This window comes from Neovison vison, chromosome 5, assembly GCF_020171115.1.
Source record: "Neovison vison isolate M4711 chromosome 5, ASM_NN_V1, whole genome shotgun sequence".
Taxonomy (NCBI): domain Eukaryota; kingdom Metazoa; phylum Chordata; class Mammalia; order Carnivora; family Mustelidae; genus Neogale; species Neogale vison.
The window spans coordinates 109,850,507-109,875,534 of NC_058095.1; the positions used below are offsets into that span (position 1 = coordinate 109,850,507).

General features: G+C 39.9%; 1 protein-coding gene across 1 annotated transcript in view; it reads right to left on the reverse strand.

The window, feature by feature from the left end:
• Positions 1-11,807: 11,807 nt before the first annotated feature.
• LRRC63 (leucine rich repeat containing 63) overlaps positions 11,808-25,028 on the reverse strand; it is a 39,944-nt gene continuing 26,723 nt past the window's right edge. Inside the window, exons 5-9 of the mRNA XM_044250672.1 lie at positions 21,026-21,124; positions 20,649-20,785; positions 17,244-17,327; positions 14,208-14,447; positions 11,808-12,027 (exon numbers count right to left, since the gene is read on the reverse strand). Coding sequence (XP_044106607.1) covers positions 11,808-12,027; positions 14,208-14,447; positions 17,244-17,327; positions 20,649-20,785; positions 21,026-21,124 — 780 coding nt within the window. The remainder of the gene's footprint in view (positions 12,028-14,207; positions 14,448-17,243; positions 17,328-20,648; positions 20,786-21,025; positions 21,125-25,028) is intronic.

Sequence of the window (25,028 nt, forward strand, 5' to 3'; positions counted from 1 at the left end):
CGTGTTTAGCGTGGGCTTACCAATCTTTCTCAGCAGACACTGCTTTAGAGCTAGGTCTATTTGAAGGTTTTCGAAGAGCTTTGAAGACGGAACTTTCTGGGCCCCTGGGGGAAAGGGGATCCAGATTGGCTTTGGCTGAGAACTGTGGGCTGTGGTTTAGATAAGGAAATCATGTTCTCTAATGAAAAGGAAAGAGAATGTAGCTGTTTGGGAGGATGGTAAAGATGGTGTGTCCCAGGAACTCACAGAGAATAGAGAAAAGAGAGCTCTCACGGTTATGGGTTGGAGAGAGTGGTCAGAATGGGGAGGAGAGATGGTCCAGGGCAGGGGTGAGAGGAAGGTCGGGAGGAGTAGACTGGTAGGTCTGTGCCGGGTCCCTCATGTGCACCCAGAAGCCATCTTGAATGGTGTCTTCATCACTGACCACCCAGCCTTTGCCCATGTGGAGACCACAATCCCCTCCATCTCCGGGCTGCACTTGCCCCGGTGCCATACCAGCTGCCAGACTAACAGGAGTGACGCCTAGCCATGACACAGGCTTGGTTCTGTCCCACTGCCCTGTGCAGACACCTCCCAGGCTACCTGCAAACCCCCAAAAAACATCAGGGGAGCTCCCTGTCCTGTGCTCAGGCAGGAGTCCTGCCAAACAGAGCAAGATCTAGACCCCCAGGCTGAGAGAGTGCCTAATGGCATGCCTGTTACCTTTACAATATAATAATATTTTCTTACTTCTTTTAAGTTTGTTTGTCTTTACACAAGAAATACTATCTGCTGTGTCCCCTGAGAACTGGGAAGGGCTGTAATTCTACTTGCTCAGTCAAAGGGGGGAGGGGGGAGCAAGGAGCTGGATCCAATAGTCTTGATAACAAACACCCTCTATTATTCTAATGGAATGACCGGAGTTGGAACCCAAATCCAGGGACAGTAGAGGGCTCCTTGAGCTTTGCCAAAAGGAATACAGTAGATCATTTTGGGTCTCTTTTTTGGCGTATTGCCAAATAGAAGGGGAAATGAAATTGGAAAGTTTCAGTTAAGGCAATGCTTTCTATGATGTATGATGTTACAAAGAAATGCCCTTGTCTGGATGCTGTTTTAAGGACTGTCTATTATCATGCTTTCTGGGCCAAGAGAAGTCTCGGTTAAGGTCAATTAGAAATCTGGTGTCCGAGCAGATATTTCCCAATTACATAATGACTTTTTGTGACTGTCTCTGTAGCTGTCCTAGGCATTATGGAGACTATTGATCTGGTTGTTGAGCCAAATTTTGCATTACTATAAATGACTTGGGTAATTCTTACTTTTTAGTGCCTCACTTTTCCAATTAAAAGTGTATGGCAGAAGCAAGAGTGACTCAGGGACCAAAAAATGCAATTAATGTGCATCTCTATTTAGTACAAAAATGTATACGACTCCTAAGCTATGGGAAACCCAGCTAGAGAAAAGTAAAGGAAGCACATCAAGTTATTATTTCTATAGTTCTGAGTAAGCCCATTGTTCTCACCAAACTTTAAAAAAATTATAAGTGCCTTGGCTGAGTTCCTGAGGAATAGGCCCATTTGCCCCCAAAAAGATCACCTTAAGAGAAATCTAGTCATAGTCCTATTCTGGGCATATCCCTGGATTCTGCAGAATTTCTAAACATCAGCTTTGTGTATTTGAAACATACTGGAAATGTAACTGGTTCAGATTTTCCTAGTGATGAAACATATCCAGGGAGTTGATGTGGAAATGTTGAGGAGGGTCAGACATTTCAAACTTGATGTGACACTTTGAGGACACTGACCCCTCTTCTCATGTTCCAGGTTGTCAGGAAATATCCTTTCCAATTTTCAGAAGAAGCTGGGACAGGGACACCTGGGTGGCTCAGTTGGTCGAGCCACTGCCTTTGGCTCCGGTCATGATCCCAGGGTCCTGGGATAGAGTCACATTGTTGGGCTCCTTGCTCAGTGGGGAGCCTGCTTCTCTCTCTGCCTCTGCCTGCCGCTCTGCCTGCTTGTGTTCTCTCTCCCCTGCCCTCTCTCACAAATAAATAAATAAATAAATAAAACCTTAAAAAAAGAAAAAAAAAAAAGCTGGGACAGAAATGCTCTCCACAGGGTCAGGTAGTTCCAGTGCCCTGGACTCAAGCACTGCCTGTGGGCCATAAGGGGCCAGAGGGGGAAGCTGGTGTGGCTGCTTCTCTGAGCAAGTGAGACCCATGAAGAGGGGATGGAAGCAGCTGGTGGCAGCACGGAGTCACTTGGCCCTTTCTTTCTTTCTTTCAAAAATACATTTCTTTCTTTTAAAAAATTTTTTTTCTTTCTTTCTTTTTTAAAAAAGATTTTATTTATTTATTTATTTGAGAGAAAAATAAGAGAGAGAGAGAGAGAGAGAGCACGGGTGAGAGGGGGAGGGTCAAAGGGACGAGCAGACTCCCTGCTGAGCAGGAAGCCTGATGTGAGGCTGGATCCCAGGACTCCAGGTTCATGACCTGAGCCAAAGGTAGATGCTTAACTGACTGAACCACCCAGGCACCCCCATAACTTGACTCTTTCATTTCCCGGCCCTTTATGACCTCTTCCAAGGAAGGTTCTTTCCTGCCTCTGCATGAAATCTCTGGTAGATGCCACAAGTCCCTCCTGCCCTTTTGGGTTAGAAAAGCAGCATTGTGGTAGCAGCAAAGCATCTAGTCCAGTGTGACAATCACACGGGAAGCTCTTAAGCAAGTGAGAAGAGCATTGGCTCAGGCGTGAAACCCACAGTGGGGGAAGGGCCCCGCTGACTGTGCTGGTCACCCCCTGCCCCCTGGCTGCCTGCCCCCAGCGAGCTCTCCCATCCCTCAGTGGCAATTTTTGACCCTTTCCGAAAGGGGTAGAAAGAAGAGGACACAGTCGTTGTCACTGGCCCTGTCCTGATCAGGCATTGTGCCTTCTGGCCTTGGTGGATGCTCAAAGCAAACACTGGGGCAGTTTTGTGGCTTTCTTGGAGAGTCCCCCAGTCAGTAGGAATCTGCCACTGCAGCTGGAACTAGCTGTCACAAAACCAGTTTGGTTTGGTTTTTTAAAATTTTATTTCTTTGACAGAGAGAGTGGGAGAGAGTGCACAAGCGACGGGGGGCGGGGAGGAGCGGCAAAGGGAGAGGGAGGTGCAGGCTCCCCACTGAGCAGGGAGCCTGATGTGATGGATGTGATGCAGGGTTCGATCCCAGGACCTTGGGATCACCAACTGAGTCCAAGGCAGATGCTCAACCACCGAGCCACCCAGGCGCCCCAAAACTAGTTTTGTCCACCCCCTTTCCTAGCACTTTGATTTGGAATATTCTGTATGATACCTCAATTTGGAAACTTAACATTTGAGCATTTAAAAATGGAAACAGCAAGAGTCTCATTTTAGCCTCCTGTGACAGTGGCTAACCAGCACCAAACAATAACACAGCAGCGCAAGAAGAAATGATAGCAAATACAAGTATGAGATGCTACCATGTCGACAAAGAGAAGCCCCATCTGGTGAATTACTTGAATAAGGATTCAGAGGCGGAAAAGGGTCAGAGCCTAAGGGTGGCTTAGCAGTGTCTGCGCCAAACAGGGACTATGGTGAGGTGGGGCCAGGCATTTCTATCCCAGTAGAGGTTGGGCACTCAGTAACAGAGCAGATCTGACATGCTTGCATGCTGTTCCTAGGTTTTCTTGGGTTGCTGATTTAGAAGACTTTGTTTTTCCTTTTTAGAGGTACACACAGGTACAAAAAAGAAAATAATTTGACCCGAAGTGGTTGATTTCTTCCTTGCCTATAGGTCATATAGACCCATGTCTGACAAGGTTGGGCATCTAACTCTTGGTTTTGGCTCAGATCATGATCTTGGGGTCTTACGATGGAGCCCCACATCGGGCTCCACGCTCTGTCAGGAGTCTGCTTAAGATTCTCCCTTGCTGGGGTGCCTGGGTGGTTCAGTGGGTTAAGCCTTTGCCCTCGGCTCAGGTCAGGATCTCAGGGTCCTGGGATTGAGCCCTACATCATGCTGTCTACTCAGCAGGGAGCCTGCTTCCCCCCCCCCCCCGCCTGCCTCTCTGCCTGCCTCTCTGCCTACTTGTGATCTCTCTCTCTGTCAAATAGATAAATAAAATCTTAAAAAAAAAAAAAGACTCCCTTGCTATTGCTCTGCCCCTCCCCCCTCTAAAATTAAAATAAACAAATCTTAAAAAAAAAAAAAAAAGAAGGTAAGAGAAGCTTGAAAGGAAAAAGAAAGGAGCTAAAAACACATTACTCCAGTAGAGGGAGTATATGACTCCTTCCTGATGCAGTGGATTGGAGTGTATTACAAGCTATATTTGTTAAGATTAAGTTTGGCTAGAGAGAACAGAAAAGCCCGAAGTATTGGTGGTTGGTGGCTAAAACAAGGTAGAAATTGGTTTCTTTTCATGTATAAGGTGGGCACACGAGTCTGATACTGTGGGTTATGGTGTCACGAAGGACCGAGGCTCCTGCTTTCTATTTTTAAGGTCACCTTGTGGCCCAAAATGGCTACTGGAACTCCAGCCATCCTCTCTGCATTCTAGGCTGGAGGAAAGGGGAGAGATCAAAGGGCAAAGAAGATCTTCTCTCAAATCCACCTGTTCCCCTTTAACCGGTCTTCCTGGTATCCTGCCATTGTTTTCACTGGCATTTCATCACCATAAGTTAGTGGCTGGATCTAGCTTCAAGAGAGCCTGGGAAACATAGTATTTTTATATTGTGAGGCAGTCGTGCCTCATTAAAAAGCAGGATTTTATTCCAAAGGAGGAAAAAGAAAAAGGAAATGTGCTGGGTAATCCATCTTCCATGCCACACGGGTAATACTAAAAACATGATGGCTTTAAAATCCCTCCTTTCCTTCAGTATGTGAAAGTGCTCAGCAAATTATAAAATATTTAGGCAATGTAATCTGCTTTACAGTGAATTGTATGTAAGAGTCTGAAGTGATGGCAAGACAGTCCACTATTTGCTGAGAGATTAAGTAAGCAAATTAGGAGTATTCAAATCTTAGTGTCTTTTTCTCCTAAAGTCATCTGAGAAAATACTGACCTGCCACTTACTCTAAAACAAACAAAACAACAACAGAAAACTGTCTTAGAAAAAAAAAATCACAAATCAATTCAAAAGTGTGTATATGTCTGTTTTTATAAAATAGGTATATTTCTGAGGAGCAGAATATTAAATCATATTTAGAGCTCTTTTTTTTAAAAGATTTCCTTTATTTATCTGAGAGAGAGTGAGAGCACAAAAAGATTTATTTTATGAAACGAAGAATCCTTTTATAGAGAGAATAATCACCCTTGGTTTTTTGGACAGATCTAGATTTTTAAAAAGTGACATTGACATGAAATAACCTCAACTTCACTTTAGTGTCTGGAAGAGAACAGAATATGAATTAAAACCAATATGCAGTTTAAAAATATCATATCAGTTCTATAAAACTGTTTTTTTTCTATGACACAGTTATAGGCTTGATGAATTAAATGAAGTTGAGATTTTTTTCAAAACTTCTTCCTCCCCTGAAATGGAGATCAAGGGAATCATTCCAGAGGTGCCCCTTCTCCTTCATGCCCAACATCCTTTCTGCCAACTTTACCTTCTAAATATTTCTGGAAAGTTTTCCTCCCTACTACTACTGTCCTGCCTGGTTGGAAACCCCAGCATCTTCTCTGAATTTTCCAATCTATTTAAAATACACATTTGATCATGTTATTCTTCTGTTGGAATCTTCAATGACTCTTCAGCAGTTAATAACACTTCTTAGCGCATCACATGAGAGCCTCATGACCCATCCAGTTTATTTCTCTAGCCTTAAGCCTCATCTCCCAAAAATTCGCTGTTGTAAACTTGACATTAACCCTGCTCACTTGGCTTGACAAATATGCCCTCACAAAAGCTTCCTTAATCTCTGTGAGTGACTCTGTGATGCTTCACTGCATTCCCACCATGCTCACATCTCTATCATGGAACATTCCACATGATACTAGATCCAAAGAACCTATATTTCATGGTTCCTGGCATCTAGTAGGTGCTCAATAAATCACTGGTGAATTGAACTCAACTAAAAAAAAAAAATGATCTCCAGGGAACACTAGTTTCTAAGTTTTACTCAAATAATGCTGATGTGATTATTATTTTTCTTTCTTCCACTATAAAACAAAGCTTCTTCAGGTCTCCCCAGAGGTATGCAGCAGAAGGGCCCTTGGGCCTCTCACATGTATGTCCTCCAACTGCCATTTTCTGATCAAACATACAACTTTTCTTATGGGTAAAAAACAGGAATTCCTGATGTGTCAGAAAAGAGTGGCTAGATCATCAAAATGGGTTGGCATTTGTTGATTTGTGCAGTTATGGATTTCTGAGATTAATTGCATTTGGAACGGTGGCGTTGTTTGCTAGCCAAAGGAATCCTATTTAAAGATTAGAAGTGCTTAACTAAGCACAACTTGGGAAAAATAGAAAAAAAAAGAATCAATTTTGCCATTAATCTCTACATCCTCCCCCCCCACTTAATCGCGATGCAAACAACAACAAAAATCAGAGATCTTCAACTGATATTCAATCCATTGGAAATGTCCTTGTGCTGATAATTTAAAAAGAGAAGAAATTGGAGAAATAGGTGTTTAAAATCTATATAAAAAGACAAACCATAATGCCTTTGAAGGCAGCCATCAAGGTATAGAAGAAGGGAGATTTGGGTTGAGGCTGGGAAAATACACATTCTGACACTAAAGATATGAGCTACCCTTTTCAGAGCCCTGGCTCGGGGCCAAGTCCTGCACTAGGTACCTTGTCAGTCAGTCCCATAATGCACCGAGGAGCTTCAGCCACATGATTCCATCTCTGCTTTCCTTGACCTTATTGGAAGTAAGGACCCTGAATCTGGGAGTTTGCTAGGGACAGAGCATTCCCAGAGAGTGGTGGGCCTATAAAAGGGTCCAGTCATCACTTTGAAACACTTGATTGGCTTCCTGAGCAATCAACTCTGGGATCTCAGGCCTTGACCCCAGAACCTGAAGATGGGGGACCTCCCCCACCCCCGACTCCCCCCAGCAGGACCACCTGGAAATCTCACTGCAGCTGCACCAGCCTAGGCTGGGGAATGCTCTGGGCTGCCTTGGCTGAGGTCAGGTACTGCCGCATTTCCAGCCCTGGCATCTCTGGCAGACAGTGACACCATTGAATGTCTTCAAATTGTCACTTATGGTGTGTTGTTGGAGGGGCGGTTCCTGGGAAAGAGATTCTCAAGGGTACAGGAGGTATGACGTCAGGTGTATGAAAGTAAAGCGTTTCCTCTGTGGGTTAAGGTGCTGCTTAAACAGGGACACCAGTATGTGACCTCTGAGAACCCGGGGCCCAGGACATGGCACATACTTCCGCCTCCTTAGGTTCCAAGCAGGAAAGGACAATCCCCAGCACAGGCGGCTGTAGAGACCCTGCTGGCCCACCCCCAACCCCTGCCTTCTGCCCTAGCCAACTAAGCATGCGGATTTCACAGAGAGAACCAAGGACAGAGCAGAGAGCAACCAGAGCTGGCATCCAGTTTTCCTGAGCAAGGTAGAGTACTCTTCAGAGCTACACTGATCAAATCTTTGAGCTTAAAAACTCTTTTTAAATAAGTGCATAAACAACAATATTCATGATCACTGCTCCCAAAAAGAGGCCAGCGTTTTGTCATAAACAATGTAGAATATATATATAATATATAGATATACCTAATGTTATATATATATTATATATAATATAAAAAAAATCTCCCAATAGCTGAATTAATATCATTACCATTATTAGTCCATAAATTAAGTCATACAGTGTGTGTTCTATATCATGTGGTTTTCAGTTTCCTTCAGTTGCTAACAAAAATCCAAAGTAGTTTATTTGGTGAAAGGGAGGAAGATAATACAAAGTAATTTTAAAGATTTTAATAAGTATCATATAAAAATGAAGGTATAGAATAACAAAAATGTATTGAACAGGGGAGCCTGGATGTCTCAGCTGGTTGAGCGTTTGACTCTCCATTTGGTTCAGGTTGTGATCTGAGGGTCGTGGGATCGAGCCTCACTTTGGGCTCTACTCTCAGCTCAGAGTTGGCTTGGGATTCTCTCTCTCCCTCTCCCTCTGCTCCTCCCCTGACTCACTCTTGCTGTCTTTCTTTCAAGTAGATAAATACATCTTTGGGGGAAAAAAAAGTACTGAACAAAAATAGCAATGAGTGGGAACTTGAATAAGATATATTAAGATGTAGTTTCAGTTAAAATAATTAAAACAATATGGTGTTGGCATCACATAGATGCCAACATAGATATTCCATCACAAGTTAATGGAATAGAGTAGAAAGTAAAAAAGAAACAGAAATAGGCCTAATTATCTCAGAATTCAGTGTGTCATAAAGGTGACATTTCGAGTTGGTAGGGTAAAGCTTCAGTAGGACATGAACAGGAAGGGGAACAACTTCCCAGCATTCTAGAAAGACTTAAATTTGGAACCACACCTCACGTTCCATACTGAAGTAATTTTGAGATGCACCAGTATTAAAATGTAAAATAAGTAAACTACAGATAGATATTTATGTAATTTGGGGAGAAAGACAGACTTGCTAAGTTTAGCAATGAAAGATAACAACGTAAGGGAATAGATTGATTTTGACCAACATCCATCTGCCCATTTTCCCTAAACCTCAGGCCCTGGTAACCACTATTCTACTCCCTACTTCTGTGACCTTGAACTTTTCAGACCCTGCATATATGAGAGATCAGGCAGTATTTTTCATTCTGTGTCTGGCTTATTTCACTTAGCATAATGTCCTCCAGGCTTATCCATGATTTTTATAAACTAAAATTTAAGGTCTTCATGTCAAAAAACTCCCCACTTTGAATAAAAATAATCCCAAAGTGGTCCTATAACAGCAAGTGCATGTGTGAGCATGCATCACATAGAAGAGGGCTGGAGAAACTTCCCTCAATTTTCAGTCCCAGAACTCTTTCTTGGAGAGAATCTGACTCATGTGTTTTGGGAAGAGGGAATTCCTTCTTTTCCAGTTCCAGAGATGGGCATGTGACTCAGTCCTGGCCAATCAGAGCATTCCATCCATGAAGAAACAACATTGTGTTCATATATGAACATGTGAACCAAGTCAAGCCAAAGAAAATCATCCCTAATGTGTTTCAGTGTAATGGTTGGGCTTAGATAGTGCCCTTTTCTCTAAGGTTCCTGACATTCCAGAACATGAACCTGGAATCATCCGTGGCATCCTTGCTACCTGGAAATGAGGCAAGCTTAAAAGTGTTGCTCAGAGATAGATGATAGCTAGATAGATAGGCAGAAAAACAGATACTGCCTTCACGACTGTCTGAGTTCCTGAATTGGCTGAGCCTAAAGACACACACACAAACGAATACGGTTACATTTCCTTAGAGTGGGTTTCTGACATTTACAATCACGACTTTCCTGTTGGTCAGTTATATGTATTACAGGTATTTTCCCATGAGTTGCTTGTCTTTTGACCTTATGTATGAGGATCTTGGCTGTCCAGGAATTTTAAAAATTTTTACATATTGAATCTGTTCATCCTTCTTTTCGGCTGCATTTCCTGCTTAAAAAGGTCCTTCTCATTCTAATTATTTAAGACCCTATTTATCTATTTGTATTTTCAATTTAAACCTTTGAGGAATCTAGAAATTGTTGTGTATGGTGTGAGGCAGATAATTGCCTCTTTAACAAAAGAGTAATATCGGGCGTCTGGGTGGATAGGTGGTTAAGGGACAGACTCTTGATTTGGACTTGGGTCATGATCTCAGGGCCCTGAGTCAAGCCCTGGGTCAGGCTCTGCACTCAGGTGAGAGTCTGCGTGAGATTCTCCTCCTCTGCCCCTCCCCCTGCTCATGCTCTCGCTCTCTCTCTAAAATAAATACATATTTATATGTATTATATGCAATATATAAATGTGCACATATACAATATACATGTCGAGATGGTTATCTCTGGTTTTCACTGAGTGACATTACAAGGAGAACTTTGTTTTCTTCTTAGGTTTTCAAATGTTTGTGTGGTGGGCCACCTGGGTGGCTCAGTGTGTTAAAGCCTCTGCCTTCAGCTCAGGTCATGATCTCAGGGTCCTGGGATCGAGCCCCGCATCGGGCTCTCTGCTCAGCCGGGAGCCTGCTTCCCCTCTGTCTCTGGCTGCTGCTCAGCCTACTTGTGATCTCTCCCTCTCTGTCAAATAAATAAATAAAATCTTTAAAAAAAAAAAAAGAGTCTGCAAATGTTTGTGTGGTAAGTATGTTTTAGATCACTTAGATTCAAAGTTTACACTAACCATGAGGAAATAATGAGATTGGGCTCTAAGTGTTTTTCGTATTTGTTCAATTGTCTAGGTATATTCATTTTTCTGCAGCATCTCTAAGATATTGTAATTTCCTTTGAATCTGTTCTTTCTTCCCTATCTCAATTTATTTTATTTCCTATCTCAATATCACGTCACCTTGTTATTCAAAGCAAAAATCAACATTTTTAAAATTAAAAAATAATTCTTCCTCCAACAAGCATTTCAGAGACAAAGGTGAGTATTAATATGTTACATGCCAGTAGGATGTGATCTTATTTTTTATCTTGTTTTAAGTATGGATATATTGCATTTTAATACATGTATTTGTTATTATGCTATAAATATCTCCTCTGGATTACTTGCATGATATGGTAGTTACTTCTATATAAAGAATTTTATTCTTTTGCTGGTGAATATGGTATATTCATGGTTCATATTCATATGGTTTTTGTAGTTCTGTTCAAAATCAAACTGAGTCTCAAGGAGGAGAGTACGAGTACCCCAATTTATTGAAATCAACAGTCAGAAAAAATTTTGTCTGGTTTATTTTGTCTTTGATTTAAATAGTACTAAACAAAACACACACACACACACACACACGTACACACACACACCTGACATAATGTGTATTTTCTGACATTCTCTAAAGATAAGATATATATAAATTTCAACCATTTGATTTTATCAAGTTTTGTCATTAGCAATGACATTTTGGATTTAGGTGCACTTAAAAAATATACCAAATATGAAACAGTTCTGTGCTACTCTAAAATTTCTTTGTTTGTATATCAAAAGGCTTTTACCTTTCTCTTATCAAACACTAATTCTTAAAGCCTCAAGTTCTACTGTATTCGTATGTTGCTTTGCAATGTAATTTTGTAAGTTTTCCTTTATTTTTTTGCCAGCTCTCACTGAAGGCCTGTTGAATGCTGGCAGCAGTCTATGGAATCAGGCTTTGTGAGATAAGGGTCAGGATAACTGAGAGATTGTACCAGTTTTCTAAGAGCCTGGGTAATGAATTCAAACAACTAATATAGGACTGGAATGAATCTTTTATTCCCTAAAACAATCCACAATTGAGCTGGTTGGCACTGGACGGATTTCCACAGAAATTCACAAAGAGAACTTGGGTACATGACTTTGAACTCATCTGAGACATGAACCCCACTGATGACTCTGAAATGCTATCTTATCTCTTGGAATGGATGCATGAAAGTGCCAGTTGTAATGTAAATCCTGTTTTTGCAAAGTTTTCCATCATTTCTCATTTGACAGCAAATGTGCTCTAAAAGAAATTTTCTAGATTTCCGCTGAAATCCAAAGACCTTTTACTAATCCTTCTTAAGTAATCATTCTGCAACCACTCCCCAACAGTCGCAAACTTTCCTAAGGAGCCGGGATTACAAAGAGGAGCCACAGAAGCAAGAAGCTGTACTCTCAAAGAGATTAATTACTATAGGCATAAACTCTAATGGCTTTTAAAGTGGGACTCCTAAATCATCGCCTGACTTATCAACTCAGAATTTAGAGTTATTTTTCCACTAGGAATACTACCTGAAACAAAACTGCGTTCCTTTACTTCTCTATAGCAGGAAGAAGAACACACAAGAAACAAAATAGGAAGGTGTGTTGTTCCAAAACCATCATAGGATCGGATGACTCGAAAACCTTGACCGAACATGGGACCTTGACACCATTCACACCTAGATGTGCTGCAAGGGAAGACACATCAAGTCGATATTTAGTAAATCTCTACTGAAGAAAAGACTATTGTGCTTGATGTTATGTGAGACTCACAGTAGTGCAAAATAGGGCCTTTGTCATTATTGATCTTACCTTCTAATTGAGGAACTAAGACATACATAAGTAAAAAGTAAATGCTAAAAAATAAAGTGGATAAATGTATATAAAACAATCTTGGTTTTCTAAAACAAAAAAGTATAGATGCATAGCAGGAAACACTCTTAAGGAGAGATTCCAAGTAGAAAACAGTAATTATTCTTGGTCAGTTTGATCACAGGAAATTTTATATGCCTTTGTAATCTTTTTCTGTATTTTCCAAACTTTCCATAATAATTATGCATTATTTTATAGTTCAAAATAATGATACTATTTAAAAAAATAAAGGGACTATATCCTAGCTTTGTACAGGATTAGTGTCTGTATATATTTTTAAATGCTGCCGAATCAGTTAAAAAAAAAAAAAAAGACATCAACCCCATTAGTCCACTGACATTAGCACATGAACAGACTATTCACAGAAGAAGAAACTTGAATGTTTAGAGAACATTGAGAAGGGGAGCTTCTCAATCTCCGTAATCAGAGAGGACAGATACCATTTCATAATCATCAGATGGGCAAAATGGAAAAGCTGACAGCATGACATTTGGTGAAGATGGGACTCATCAGGGACACTCATACTTTCTTGGTGATGTAGCCATTGGTATAATTTGCCAATTTTAGATTTATAAAAAGTAAAACTTAATATAAAAATGTATACATGTTAAAGTCTATGTATAAAATCTCAAAAGTGATTTAACAAAATGTCTTGGACAACTTTTTATTGCAATACATTTGGTTTTGCTTCATAGTAATAGCATCATAATATTCCATGTGGATACACCATAATTTATTTTACCACTTTTTAATTGATGCACACTGACACTGCAGTTATCATCCCTAGTCCTAACTTTGTGTTCACGTGTAACTATTTCTATGAGATGGATTCTGACAATTTACATTTCTGTTTCAAGGGGTAAGTAGATACTGTCCAGTTGCCTTCCACAAAGCTTTTGCCAATTTACAGCACTACTACTGGTATATAGTGATCTAGATTTGGGGCATCCAATGACAACGTTTAAGATTAATCTTTTTTTTTTTTTTAAGTTTTTGTTCACTTATTTGACAGACAGAGACCACAAGTAGGCAGAGACAGGTGGGGGGGGCGGGAAACAGGCTCCCTGCTGAGCAGAGAGCCGGATGTGGGACTCGATCCCAGGACCCTGAGATCATGACCTGAGCTGAAGGCAGCGGCTTAACCCACTGAGCCACCCAGGCGCCCCTAAGGTCAATCTTTTTAATCTTAATAAAACAGGTAAAATATCTGTTGTTGCCATTAATGTTGCAGTTCCTTGATTACTAGTAAGATTTAACATGCTTCAGGTCCTGGGCCCTTTTCTATTGGTAGATTATTAATCACATTTTCAATTTCTTTGATGATTACTATCTGTTTAGGCTTCCTGCCTTTTATGGAGTCAATACTGGTAATTTATACACTGCTGGGAAATTTACTTAGGCAGACAACAAAGACTTGTTAAATCAATAATATAAGGACTGGTGAGTGTAAAAATAGTTTTATACCATCGGAAGAAAATACGAGAGAAGCTGAGTGGACTCCTAGTGCATGGGCTTTAGAAACCCTGGTCCTGAGATTAGGCAATGATTCTTGCACTGGTCATTAATCCTGGAGGAGGAAAAAATGCTCTAAATAAGGCTGCTCTCTTTCTGGTCTCTAGGAGATTAGACTACAAAGTGTTTCCCCACACAGTCTGCCGGGGACCACAGAACCCTTTTTTGGAAGAAACCACTTCTGTGTCCTTAGTAATTCACAGAAAATATTAAAATCACACCGTATAGATGCGGCCAGCCATGCCTCAGCAATTTGTAACTCACACTGGAATAAAGCAGTAACTTGAGAATATTAGGAAACAGGCTGAATTCAGACTCCATTATTACTCTGAAGAGACAGAAGGAGAAATTTAAAGAATTCTATGTGTGTTCGAGGCTGCGATATGGATGTGTTAATAGCAGAACTGTCATCTGGCCTCTGGGGAACAACATTTTAAATGCTTAAAGGTGTATTTTCATTAAAAGGGTGTCCGAATCTGCTTACCATTTGAGTAGCTTTTGAATTTCTGCTGGGATCACATTATAATATTCACGTAGATTATTTTTTAAAAAGAAAAAAGAAGCAATTTGAGTAAGGGATGGTGGGCTATTCAAAGAATTCTCTTTCCAGAACATAGGATGAGTGAAAGTATTCTCAAAGAGGATTTTTTTCAGGTTAAGCTTCAAAATTGAGGATGGAAAAGTCGTCAGTTCGTTCCCATCCACATTCAGCTTTTCAAGTGATCTGCAAATAAAGGAAACCAAATTTAAAAGTTTATATGCAATTTATAATGGCAAAATAAAATTTTTTGTCCCAGTGTTCCTGCAAATTGGCATCAAAGGTAGTAGCAATAACGTCCAAGTGTTTAAGTATTTCCTTAGAACCGGAGAATTACAAAGCAAATGACACAGTTTGTTATTATGCAGATCAGTGCATTTGTGTGAATAGCAGAGTTAAAGCATGTACTTTGGGTCTCTGCAACATATCATTATGGAAAAAGAAAAATTCTAGTATAGTATAATGATAGAATATATTTTCATAGACAAACTGAACATCAGTACATATTTTTTCCTTCAAGTCTAATCAAAACAGTGAAATTACCACTAGCAAAAAATATCATGTGTTATGTTGCAGTTTTGATTTTTCATCACCTGAATCCCCTTGGTTTTTACTGTGCCATTTGTTTCTGATAACAGCGATTCCTTTGTTCGAAGAGAACAAACATTACTGATTTTCTCATTTTATACTACCTGCCTTGATGGTGTTTTTTTGATGTGTTGTTTTTGTTTTGTGTGTGGGTTTGTTTTTTTTTTTTTTTTCAGTTACTCATCTTTCTACTTAGTGCTGGAGACAGACAGAAAAGTATCTGTTTATGAGGGACACATAAAAACAAATCAAAGTCTAGTCCAACTTGTCAAAGATGCTAGGAGTGAAAAGGATGACATGCGGGCTATAGGTCAAAAGTTGCTGGGAACTCTTGGTTCTCATGTGCAGTGTAGTTTCCTCCTCACACAACTTAAATTCTTTGGTAGGATTTGAAACAATGGGGCTAGGAACATGGCCTTTCACCTGTCTTCATCCCACAGCCACAGTCTGACTACTGCACTTGTCACAGACTGGAAAAGGGAAGCCATACCCCAGGCTTTACTGTGGTCCCAAAGGAGAGAGCTGGCATGGTCACTCTGCTCCCTTTAGGGACCTTAGGGCCAGCAGCAGAGAGCCCAAAGGACAGCCAGAATAAGTGTGGTGAACTCTAGGGAGATGCCAGTGGGGGTCCCTAAATACCCCTTCGGGGAGGCTGCCCCTTTTGAGTTGCCTTTTCTCAGAGGCTTCAGCAGTCTGGGCTCATCCTTCTTCTGGATGAGTTCTGAGGAGTTTGATAGACTCAGCAGTCTCTAAAGCTGCAAGAGCTCCACCGGAGACAGCCTTAGCAGCTGAGCATCTGAGCATTGCAGGGAGCAGAGAAACTTCCTCCTGTTACGTCGCTGGCGCTCTCTGAATGGTGCTCTTGTGACCGCCTTTGGTCCTGAGCAGATGGCAGAGCAGCCAGAAGAGAAAAACTGACAAACACACAGAGCGGTGCTCTTGAGGTAATCGTGCTCTGGGAGGCAGAGAAGTTGGGGTGGAAGCAGGAGAAACACTTAATAAAATTCACACACACACACACCCAAGGCAAATAGGAAAAGAATAAAGTAAATAAACAGTAAATGCAAGGTAAAATGGAAGAAAAAAATTGAATATATGGGCCATAACAAAGGTGAAGAGGTTGGATTACCCTATTAAAATATAAAGATTGTCACATGGGAAATTAAATAATTTGTACAAATATTAGAAAAGCAGAGATAAAATCATCCCACTTTACTGTAGATAAGACTATGCTCCTGGAAAACCAAACAAAATCTAGTCAAACTGAGCCAGAATGAAGATAATTTGGGTTATATAGCTTAATTTTAAATTCATGTAAGGAAGGAAATAGCTTTTCTCTATTCTGTACGGGCAATAGTCAGCGAGAAATGAAAATTATAGAAAATGTTACATTCATAATAACAACACAATTATAGAATACTTAAAGAAGTTTAGTAATAAAGATAAAGGACTTAATGTGAAGCGAGTCATAAATCTTTTAAAAGATTTTATTTATTTATTTTAGAGAGAGTGGGGGGCGGGGGTAGAAGGGGCAGAGAAGGAGGGAGAGGGAGAGGGAAAGAATCTCAAGCAGACTCTGTGCAGAGCCTGATTTGGGTCTGGATGTGGGGCTCGATCTCACAACCCTGAAATCATGACTTGAGCTGAAAACAAGAGTCAACCCCTAGGCACCCAAGTCATAAATTCCTATGAAGGACATAAAACAAGATCTGAACAAATGAAAAAATATGCTCTGTTTTAGGATGAAAATATTTATTAACATCAGAAATGTAAATTCTTCAAAACCTATATGTAAACTCAAGACAATTATAATTGAAATCTCAATTTTGTGTTTATTTTTTGGGGGGGAAGACGGGCTTGGAAGTATATTAAATGCTCTTAAAACTCATGATCTAAGGAGAATAGTTGAAAGGCTATTATTGAAAAACAATCTCCCTCCTAATTATTAAAAATTATTCTAAAGTCATAATCAAAAGAATATAATCAAAAGAGTACTGATCTGTAAGGACATAGATGAACTTCAGATGTGAGATTTTAAAAGTCAATGTGAGAAAGAATCAGGGCTTGGTATTAGGCTTACACTGTTATATGTATTTCCTTATCCCTAAGAAATAAAACTGATAAGAACTACAGGTGTACATCCAGAAAAATGGACAAAATGAAGCATGTCATTCTATTAAGAAGCCATCAGTACAACTTTTAAATAATTACTGAAAATGTTATGTCTTAAAAATGGCAGTCATTCAAGTTACGTTTTCATAAATGTGACGTTTCATATATTACATTTTGTGGCTATTAAATGTATGAACGAACTCAGTTTTCTCCAACACAGTCATTACCAAATATGTCCTGACAGGGCATATGGCTTTGTGTACTTAACAAGTTTCAGATTACCTGAGTTTCTGGATTTCATTAGGAATGGAAGCAATACCATTGTAGGAAATATCAAGTTCCTCAAGATGGGACAAAAGAAATAACCTTAGACAGAAAAAGAAAATGGAATTAAAAATGATTACCTGCTTGTCATTACTAGGCATGAATAAAGAATTAAATACCTGAGCAAAGAGGTAGAAATACGGAGAAACTACATTTTCCTACAATCTTGAAATTTATGGACTTCTTTTCATTATAGGTGACTTAATGACAATCAAAGTTCCTAAAATGATTCTTCTATCCTTTAAGACAGCTTTGAAATGTTTGGAGCAGATAAAGCCCCATACAGAAAAAGCCACCTGAGAAATTTCTAAAACATTTAGAGAGAGTCTTTTCTTGGTTGCTGTATTTGTTTCCTAGGGCTGATGTAACCAGTGACCGCAAGCCAGGTGGCTTAGAGCCATGGACACTTATTCCCTCCCAGTTCTGGAGGCTGGAAGTCCAAAATCAAGGTGTTAGTGGTGTTAGTGGAGTCGGTTCTTTCTGGAGTCTGTCAGGGCCTTCCAGGGGGGCTCTGGGATGAAAAAGACAAGAAACAGAAAAAAAGGGGTAAAAAAGCCCAACAACCAAAAAACAAGGCAAGGAGAGAGACACATTCTGGTGATGTCATTACCTCTTAACTGAACAAAAAAAAATCCCATGTATTTCATGAACAAATGCTATCCTAAAGCTTTGGGGAAAAGAAGAAACCTTTTGGATTTTTTAAGTGATCTGTTGTCTTTATTTTACAAGAAAACTAAATAGACGTTTTCGTGGTCACAAAACTTTAAACATTTAATCTGAGAGCATTGATTATACCTTTCCATAGTATAATCAAGGGCATAACTATAACTGTAGAGGGCCTATCTGTAAGGGGCATAGCTAGGATGAGGACCCAGTTCTTTGTGTCTCCAGAACCTGGGCTTTAGTATCTCCATTTGCATAGCTTGTGCCCCAAGCAGCTCAGGGCAAAAATAGTAGCAACAATAACTTAGGCCTCAGTTGACTTTGTGCTGTCGATCTCCCCTTGATATGCATACATAACCCATGTTATTTGATTCAAAATATATACACTGCTTCGGAGGGGCCTGGGTGACTCAGCTGATTGAGTGTCTGCCTCTGGCTCAGGGCGTGATCCTAGTGTTCTGGGATCAAGCCCTGTCTCAGGCTCCCTGCTCGACAGGGAGCCTGCGCAGGCAGCCTGCTTCTCCTCTCCTGCTCCCCCTGCCTGAGCTCTCTCTTTCTGTCAAGTAAATAAATAAAATCTTGAAAAATATACTGCTTTATTTTAGAAACTCTAATATTTTTTAGAAATAGCTTTTTAAAACTTTTTGAGTATAACCAATAGTTAACCAATAGTTCACACTAATTTGCTTAATCTCTAAATACAGAGCAATGTTGACCCTGTAGCTATGAACAAGTTGTAGTTGCTTTAGGAATTTTTACATTTTCTTTAAATGACAGTTACAGTCATTAAAGGTCATAATTACAATTTTACAGATTATTAAATATAAATTTTATTTAGATGTACATATTCATATATGCATATATACATATATATGGGCCTCTATATGCATACATATATGTAGCTGTGTGTGTATATGTGTATATATACACAGGGTTATGTGTGTGTATATTTACAAATATATATATATACATATATACACACACACACACACACAGAAATATAGATACATGTGTACACAGAGATTAGTAGCCTCACATGTATTACTTAGCTCTGTTCCCAGGGGGTCTAGAAGCAATGTTATCCCAGTAGCACTGGGACTTCTAGCACCCAGATCTCGGGGTTTTTTTTTTTTTTTTTAATCAGGCCATGAAAACACATGGAAGAAAGTTCCTTGCATATTTCTTTCTTTTTTTTTCTTTTATTTATTTTCAGCATAACAGTATTCATTATTTTTGCACCACACCCAGTGCTCCATGCAATCCATGCCCTCTCTAATACCCACCACCTGGTTCCCCAACCTCCCACCCGCCCCCCTTCAAACCCCTCAGATTGTTTTTCAGAGTCCATAGTCTCTCATGGTTCACCTCCCCTTCCAATTTCCCTCAACTCCCTTCTCCTCTCTAACTCCCCATGTCCTCCACGCTATTTGTTTTGTTCCACAAATAAGTGAAACCATATGATAATTGACTCTCTTGCTTGATTTATTTCACTCAGCATAATCTCTTCCAGTCCCGTCCATGTTGCTACAAAAGTTGGGTATTCATCCTTTCTGATGGAGGCATAATACTCCATAGTGTATACGGATCTCGGTTTTAAATACCATCTTCCAATGAAAAGGAAGCAGAGTTTGCTTAGAGAAACAGCTGCTTCTAGAATCAAGGCAGGGAAAATATAATTTATGTTACTGTTGAAAAAATAGATGATTTAAATAGAAATAAAATACACACAATGCAATATTCTTACTTTTAGTGTTGATTTGTTATATATGTATTATGTATAATATGAAATGTGTTTATATACAGGAATGGTGTAAGTTTAACATGCTTTTTTAATTCTTTTAAATGACTGAATAGTTTTACAGTTTATTAATGCAGAATTTGTTGGATTGATAAATATAAACAATGCTGAGTGAACAACTGGGAGCCTGATGTGGGACTCGATCCCGGGACTCCAGGATCACGCCCTGAGCCGGAGGCAGTCGTCCAACCAACTGCGCCACCCAGGCGTCCCTATAAATGAATTTTGATGCATTTCCTTAATTTCAGTGAGAATCTTCTTTACAAAATGCTCAACTGTATAAGAGTCCCTGTCCCTTTGCCTACCCACATCCAATTTGTTTAACTGAAAGATGTATGTCGTTTTGCATTTGGCTAAGGTTTTGGTTTAAGAATTAAATTATCACCAGTCCATAAGTCTGGAAAAATTCCATCTCCTTTATACCCAAATATCAACATTCTTATTAAAGGATGATACATATCATATTGGCTAATTTCTTGATTTATAGATTAGGAAATTGAGACTAGGAAGGTTAAGTGATTCCCCAGATAAAACAGATCATTATCAGTTTTGAAGTTAAAAGTCTAGATTACCTAATTCCATATGCAGTGTCCTTTCCAAATGCACAAAGGCTATCAAGGGATCAGTGCAAGTTTCTCACTCAAGCCTTTTTCTGTAATTGGTGTTCATTTAATCCATACTCAAATAATGGATCTCTAGATGAGCATTCACTAGCCCCTCACTAGCTGCCATCTATGTAGCTGCTATGATTGCTTTTAACACAATGATAAGAAGCAAGTAAGCTAACTGCAAGAGAACGGGAATCAATCAGTTGCTAGCTGCTTTCAAAAGGGAAATTGATCTCTTTCTAAATTATAAGCTCTTTATTTTCTGTGCTCATAATCTCAAGCCATTGACCTTACCCAGGTGGAAGAGTAGTAATCAAATTAAAGGCAATGCTGAAAACTCTAAGGAGCTTAAGTTGCTGAATTTCAGAAGAGATTTCTTTGATAGGATTATTTCTTAGTAATAGTATTTGTAAATTTTTAAGACAAAGTATCTGAAGAACAGAAAAGAGAAACAAACATGAGTAGAATGATCAAGTATCACAGATCTCTACTTGGTACGTTTTATAAACCCTTTGAACTAATATAGTAGAATCAACGAATGAACATTGATTGGCTCTATCACCTGTCTCTTTTTTTGCTCTTTTCCAGGGTATCACAAATGTCTATTTTTTATTATAATTATTATTAATAAGAAATTAGTGCAATGTACACAATGATAAAAATGGACTCACTTCTGTGGGGAAGTAACTGATGTCATTGAAGGATAAGTTAAGATATACCAATTGGGAGGCCAAAATCGTTAAGTCTGGACAATTTGTGATAAAAAAGCCCTAAAAGAAAGTGACAAGTGATAAGAGGTTAATTAACAATCCATAAAATATTTTATACCAAAGTAAAAATAAATGAGCACATAACTGAGTGACAGTGCTTGACACAGGACACTAACAAGGCTATACTCATCTTCCATTCATTTGTTAGTCTGCCATAATAATAATTCCCTAAATATGGAAAGGATAGAAACCAAATAGAAACTCTGCTAAGTATTCATGTTTATAATAAGTTTAGTGTTAGATGTGTAACAGGAATTATTTCAATTAATGACAAACAAACATATATGGAGTATCCATTGTGTGCTGAAATGTAAGTGAATATATTTTATATTTAATTATCTCTTTTATCTTATTTTTTCTTGTTTCTACCTCTTTTTCTGTTATTATTCTATTAATCTAATGTCTATCTAAAACTTCGTGTTTAAATATGCCAATTCTGATTGAGGAAAACTGTGCGCTGCTGTGAACTAAATGTTTGCGCTGCCCACAAACCTTTATGTTAAAGACCCAAACCCCAATGTGATGGCATTTAGAGGTGAGGCCTTTGTGAGGTAATTAGGGTGAGATAAGGTCTTAAGGGTGGAGCCCTTATAATGGGATTAGTGCCCATATAAGAAGAAGAAGGGGCCAGAGCTCTCTTTTCCATCAGGTAAGGATATAGGAAGAAAGTAGGTGTGAGCAAGAGATCTCTAACCAGGAGACAAATCAGCTGACACCCCTCAATGTTGGACTCCAGGGCTGCCAGAACTGGGAGAAATTAATGATATTTTGTCATAGCAGTCAGAACGGATTAAGACATGTTTGGTGTCCTCAGTATCTTTAACACTCCAGGATAATTGAAACACTTGTTTCTTAAGGGTCGTAGGATCAGTAGTGGTCAACTGAATGGACCAAGGGACACCACTGTTGGATGATCAGACCTCAGCTTATAGAAAAGGGGGACATCATTGCAGGTGCGTTAGACTATGCCACATATCATATGAGAATGAAGGGCTCATGGCTAAAGAACCTTAAAGTTGAGTACTGGTTTCACGACTGACCTTTTACTTAAGTAGTGTATATAGACAAAAGTGGGTGGTCTTTTTTCCTGTCATAAACACTTTTCTCTGCAGAACTGGTGCTGTACTTACAGAGCAGATATGTGTTTATCACAGTGTGCTCAGACAACTAGATGCCTTTACGTTTCCTTCTGCCTGGAAATTTCTTCCCTCATGTTATCCCATGAACTATATAGTCTCACCTCATCAGTGGCCAGCACAGAGTCTGCTGTCTACTCATATGTCATCTGGCCAGAGAGGCCTTCCTAACCAACCTATGACAGATAGCAACATCTCAAACCAGTGCTCCAACGATAATTCCCTGTCACTTGCCTTATTTTTCTTCATAGTTCTTATAATCATAGGACAGACTATGTACAAATATATGTCTGATCTCACCTCACTAAATTTTAATAAGCTCCACGAAACAGGCATTCTCTTTTGTTTTGCACACTGATACATAGTTAAAATACATAGTTTACCACTGGCACATGGGGGGTTCTTAATAAATATTGGCTGAATGAGTGAATATCCAGAACCTTCATGTTGCCTCATGTAATCCCCAGGACCATCACTAGGAGGCTGGCCCACCACAGGTATCCTGGATCTCTCTTTTACCATCCCATCATAAAACCCGTTTGCTGTGGTTATCATGCAAAGGCTGTGTGGAACTAAGCCTTAGAGGAGTGTGGTCCAAGATGGCGGAGGAGTATGAGACCTAGATTTCATCTGGTGCCAGGAGTTCAGCTAGATAGCTATCAAACCACTCTGAACACCTATGAACTCAACAGGAGATCAAAGAAAAGAATAGCAACAACCTTAGGAACAGAAAAGTGACCACTTTCTGCAAGGTAGGACATATGGAGAAGTGAATGGAGGCGATATATGGGAAGAGAGACCGTGGGGGGAGGGGCCAGCTCCAGGCAAGCCGTGGAGCAATGGAGCACAAAATCGGAACTTTTAGAAGTCTGCTCCACTAAGGGACGTTGCTCCAGAGACTAAGCAGGGAGTGGAACCCTCATGGGGACAGTGTGGTCTCAGGACCCTCAGGGTTGCAGAAAGACCAGGGCCGTCTGAGGGTGGCAGAGCTCCCAGATATGGGGTAGAGAAGCTGGCCACAGAGATAGAGCCGAGGAGTGGGCTTTCCGCTCAGGGTTACCTTAAACCATGATCCGAGGCACAGTTGGGCCACAGCTCTTAGAGGAGGGGTTCAACAAGTGAAAGAACTGGGGAAACTCCCTTTCTTACCCCAAGGAGGAGTGGCTTCAGAGCGCACTGCAGGAATCCACTAGGTTTGGAGACTCCAAATGGGGCTGTGCGCACACTCAGTCGCAGGCCGGGTGAGCACAGAGCGTGGCTGGAGACCACGGGATGGGAGTGACTGACTGCTTTTCTCCGAGGGTGCACTGAGGAGTGGGGCCCCAAGCTCTTGGCTCCTCCTGGCCAGAGACTAGGAGGCTGCCATTTTCATTCCCATACTCCAAAGCTCTATGGAAAGTGTTCAGGGAACAAAGCTCCGAAGAGCAAAATCTTTGAGCAGATTGCTTAGCCTGGCCTCTGGCAAGGGCGGTGCAATTCTGCCTTGGGCAAAGACATTTGAGAATCACTGCAACAGGCCCCTTCCCCAGAGTTCAGCAAGAACATCCAGCCAAGACCAAGTTTACTGATCAATGAGAACACCTCATCAGTGCTAGGGGAATACAGCACATAGAATTCATGACTTTTTCCCCATGATGCTTTAGTCTTTCAACTTTAATTTTAAATTCTTCCTTCTTTTTCTTTTTCTTTTTTTGAATTTTTCTTCTTTCCCTTTTCAACCAACTTCTTATCTCATCAATTCTTTTTTTAGAGTCTCTTTTAATTTTCATCTTTACTATCTTTACTATTCTATCCCTTCATTGTATTTAACTTTATTTATTTATTTATTTATCTAACCTTATTGTATTTAACCTTATTTTTTGTATATATATATATAAGTTTTTCTTTCTTTAAAAATTTGGGTTGCTGTTTCCTCTAACAGACCAAAATACACCCAAAATCTAGTGTATGGCTCTGTTCTATGCACCAGCCTGATCATATTCTTTTTTTTTTTCTTTTCCCCCCAGTTTTGGGTCTCCTTTGATTGTTTAGTGTATATTTCTATCAGGTCATTGTTACCCTTTTAGCATTTTGTTCTCTTGTTCATCTAGTCTTCTCTGGGAAAACTCACATCAAAAAAAAGAGTAAGAAGCAGTACTGATTGCCAGGGGCCTAGTCAATATGGACACTAGTAAGATGATGGATCTAGAGTTCAGAATGACAATTATAAAGATATGAGCTGGTCTTGAAAAAAGCATAAAAGACACTAGAGAATTCCTTTCTGGAGAAGTAAAATCCAACCAAGTCGAAATCAGAAAGGCTATTAACGAGGTGCAATCAAAAAGGAGGCTCTAACTGCTAGGATAAATGAGGCAGAAGAGAGAATTACTCATATAGAAGACTAAATGATGGAGAATAAAGAAGCTGAGCAAAAGATAAACAGCTACTGGATGGCGAGGGGAGAATGTGAGAGATAAGTGAGACCATAAGATGAAACAATATTAGAATAATTATGATCTTGGAAGAAGAAGAAAGAGAAAGAGGGGCAGAAGGTATATTGGAGCAAATTATAGTGGAGAACTTCCACAATGTGGGGGAAGAAACAGGAATCAAAATCCAGGAGGCACAGAGAACCCCCCCTCAAAATCAATAAGAATAGGTCCACACCCCATCATCTAATAGTAAATCAAGTCTTAGAGACAAAGAGAAAATCCTGAAAGCAGCTCAGCACAAGAGGTCTGTAACCTACAAAGGTAGAAAAGTTAGATTGGCAGCAGACCTATCCACAG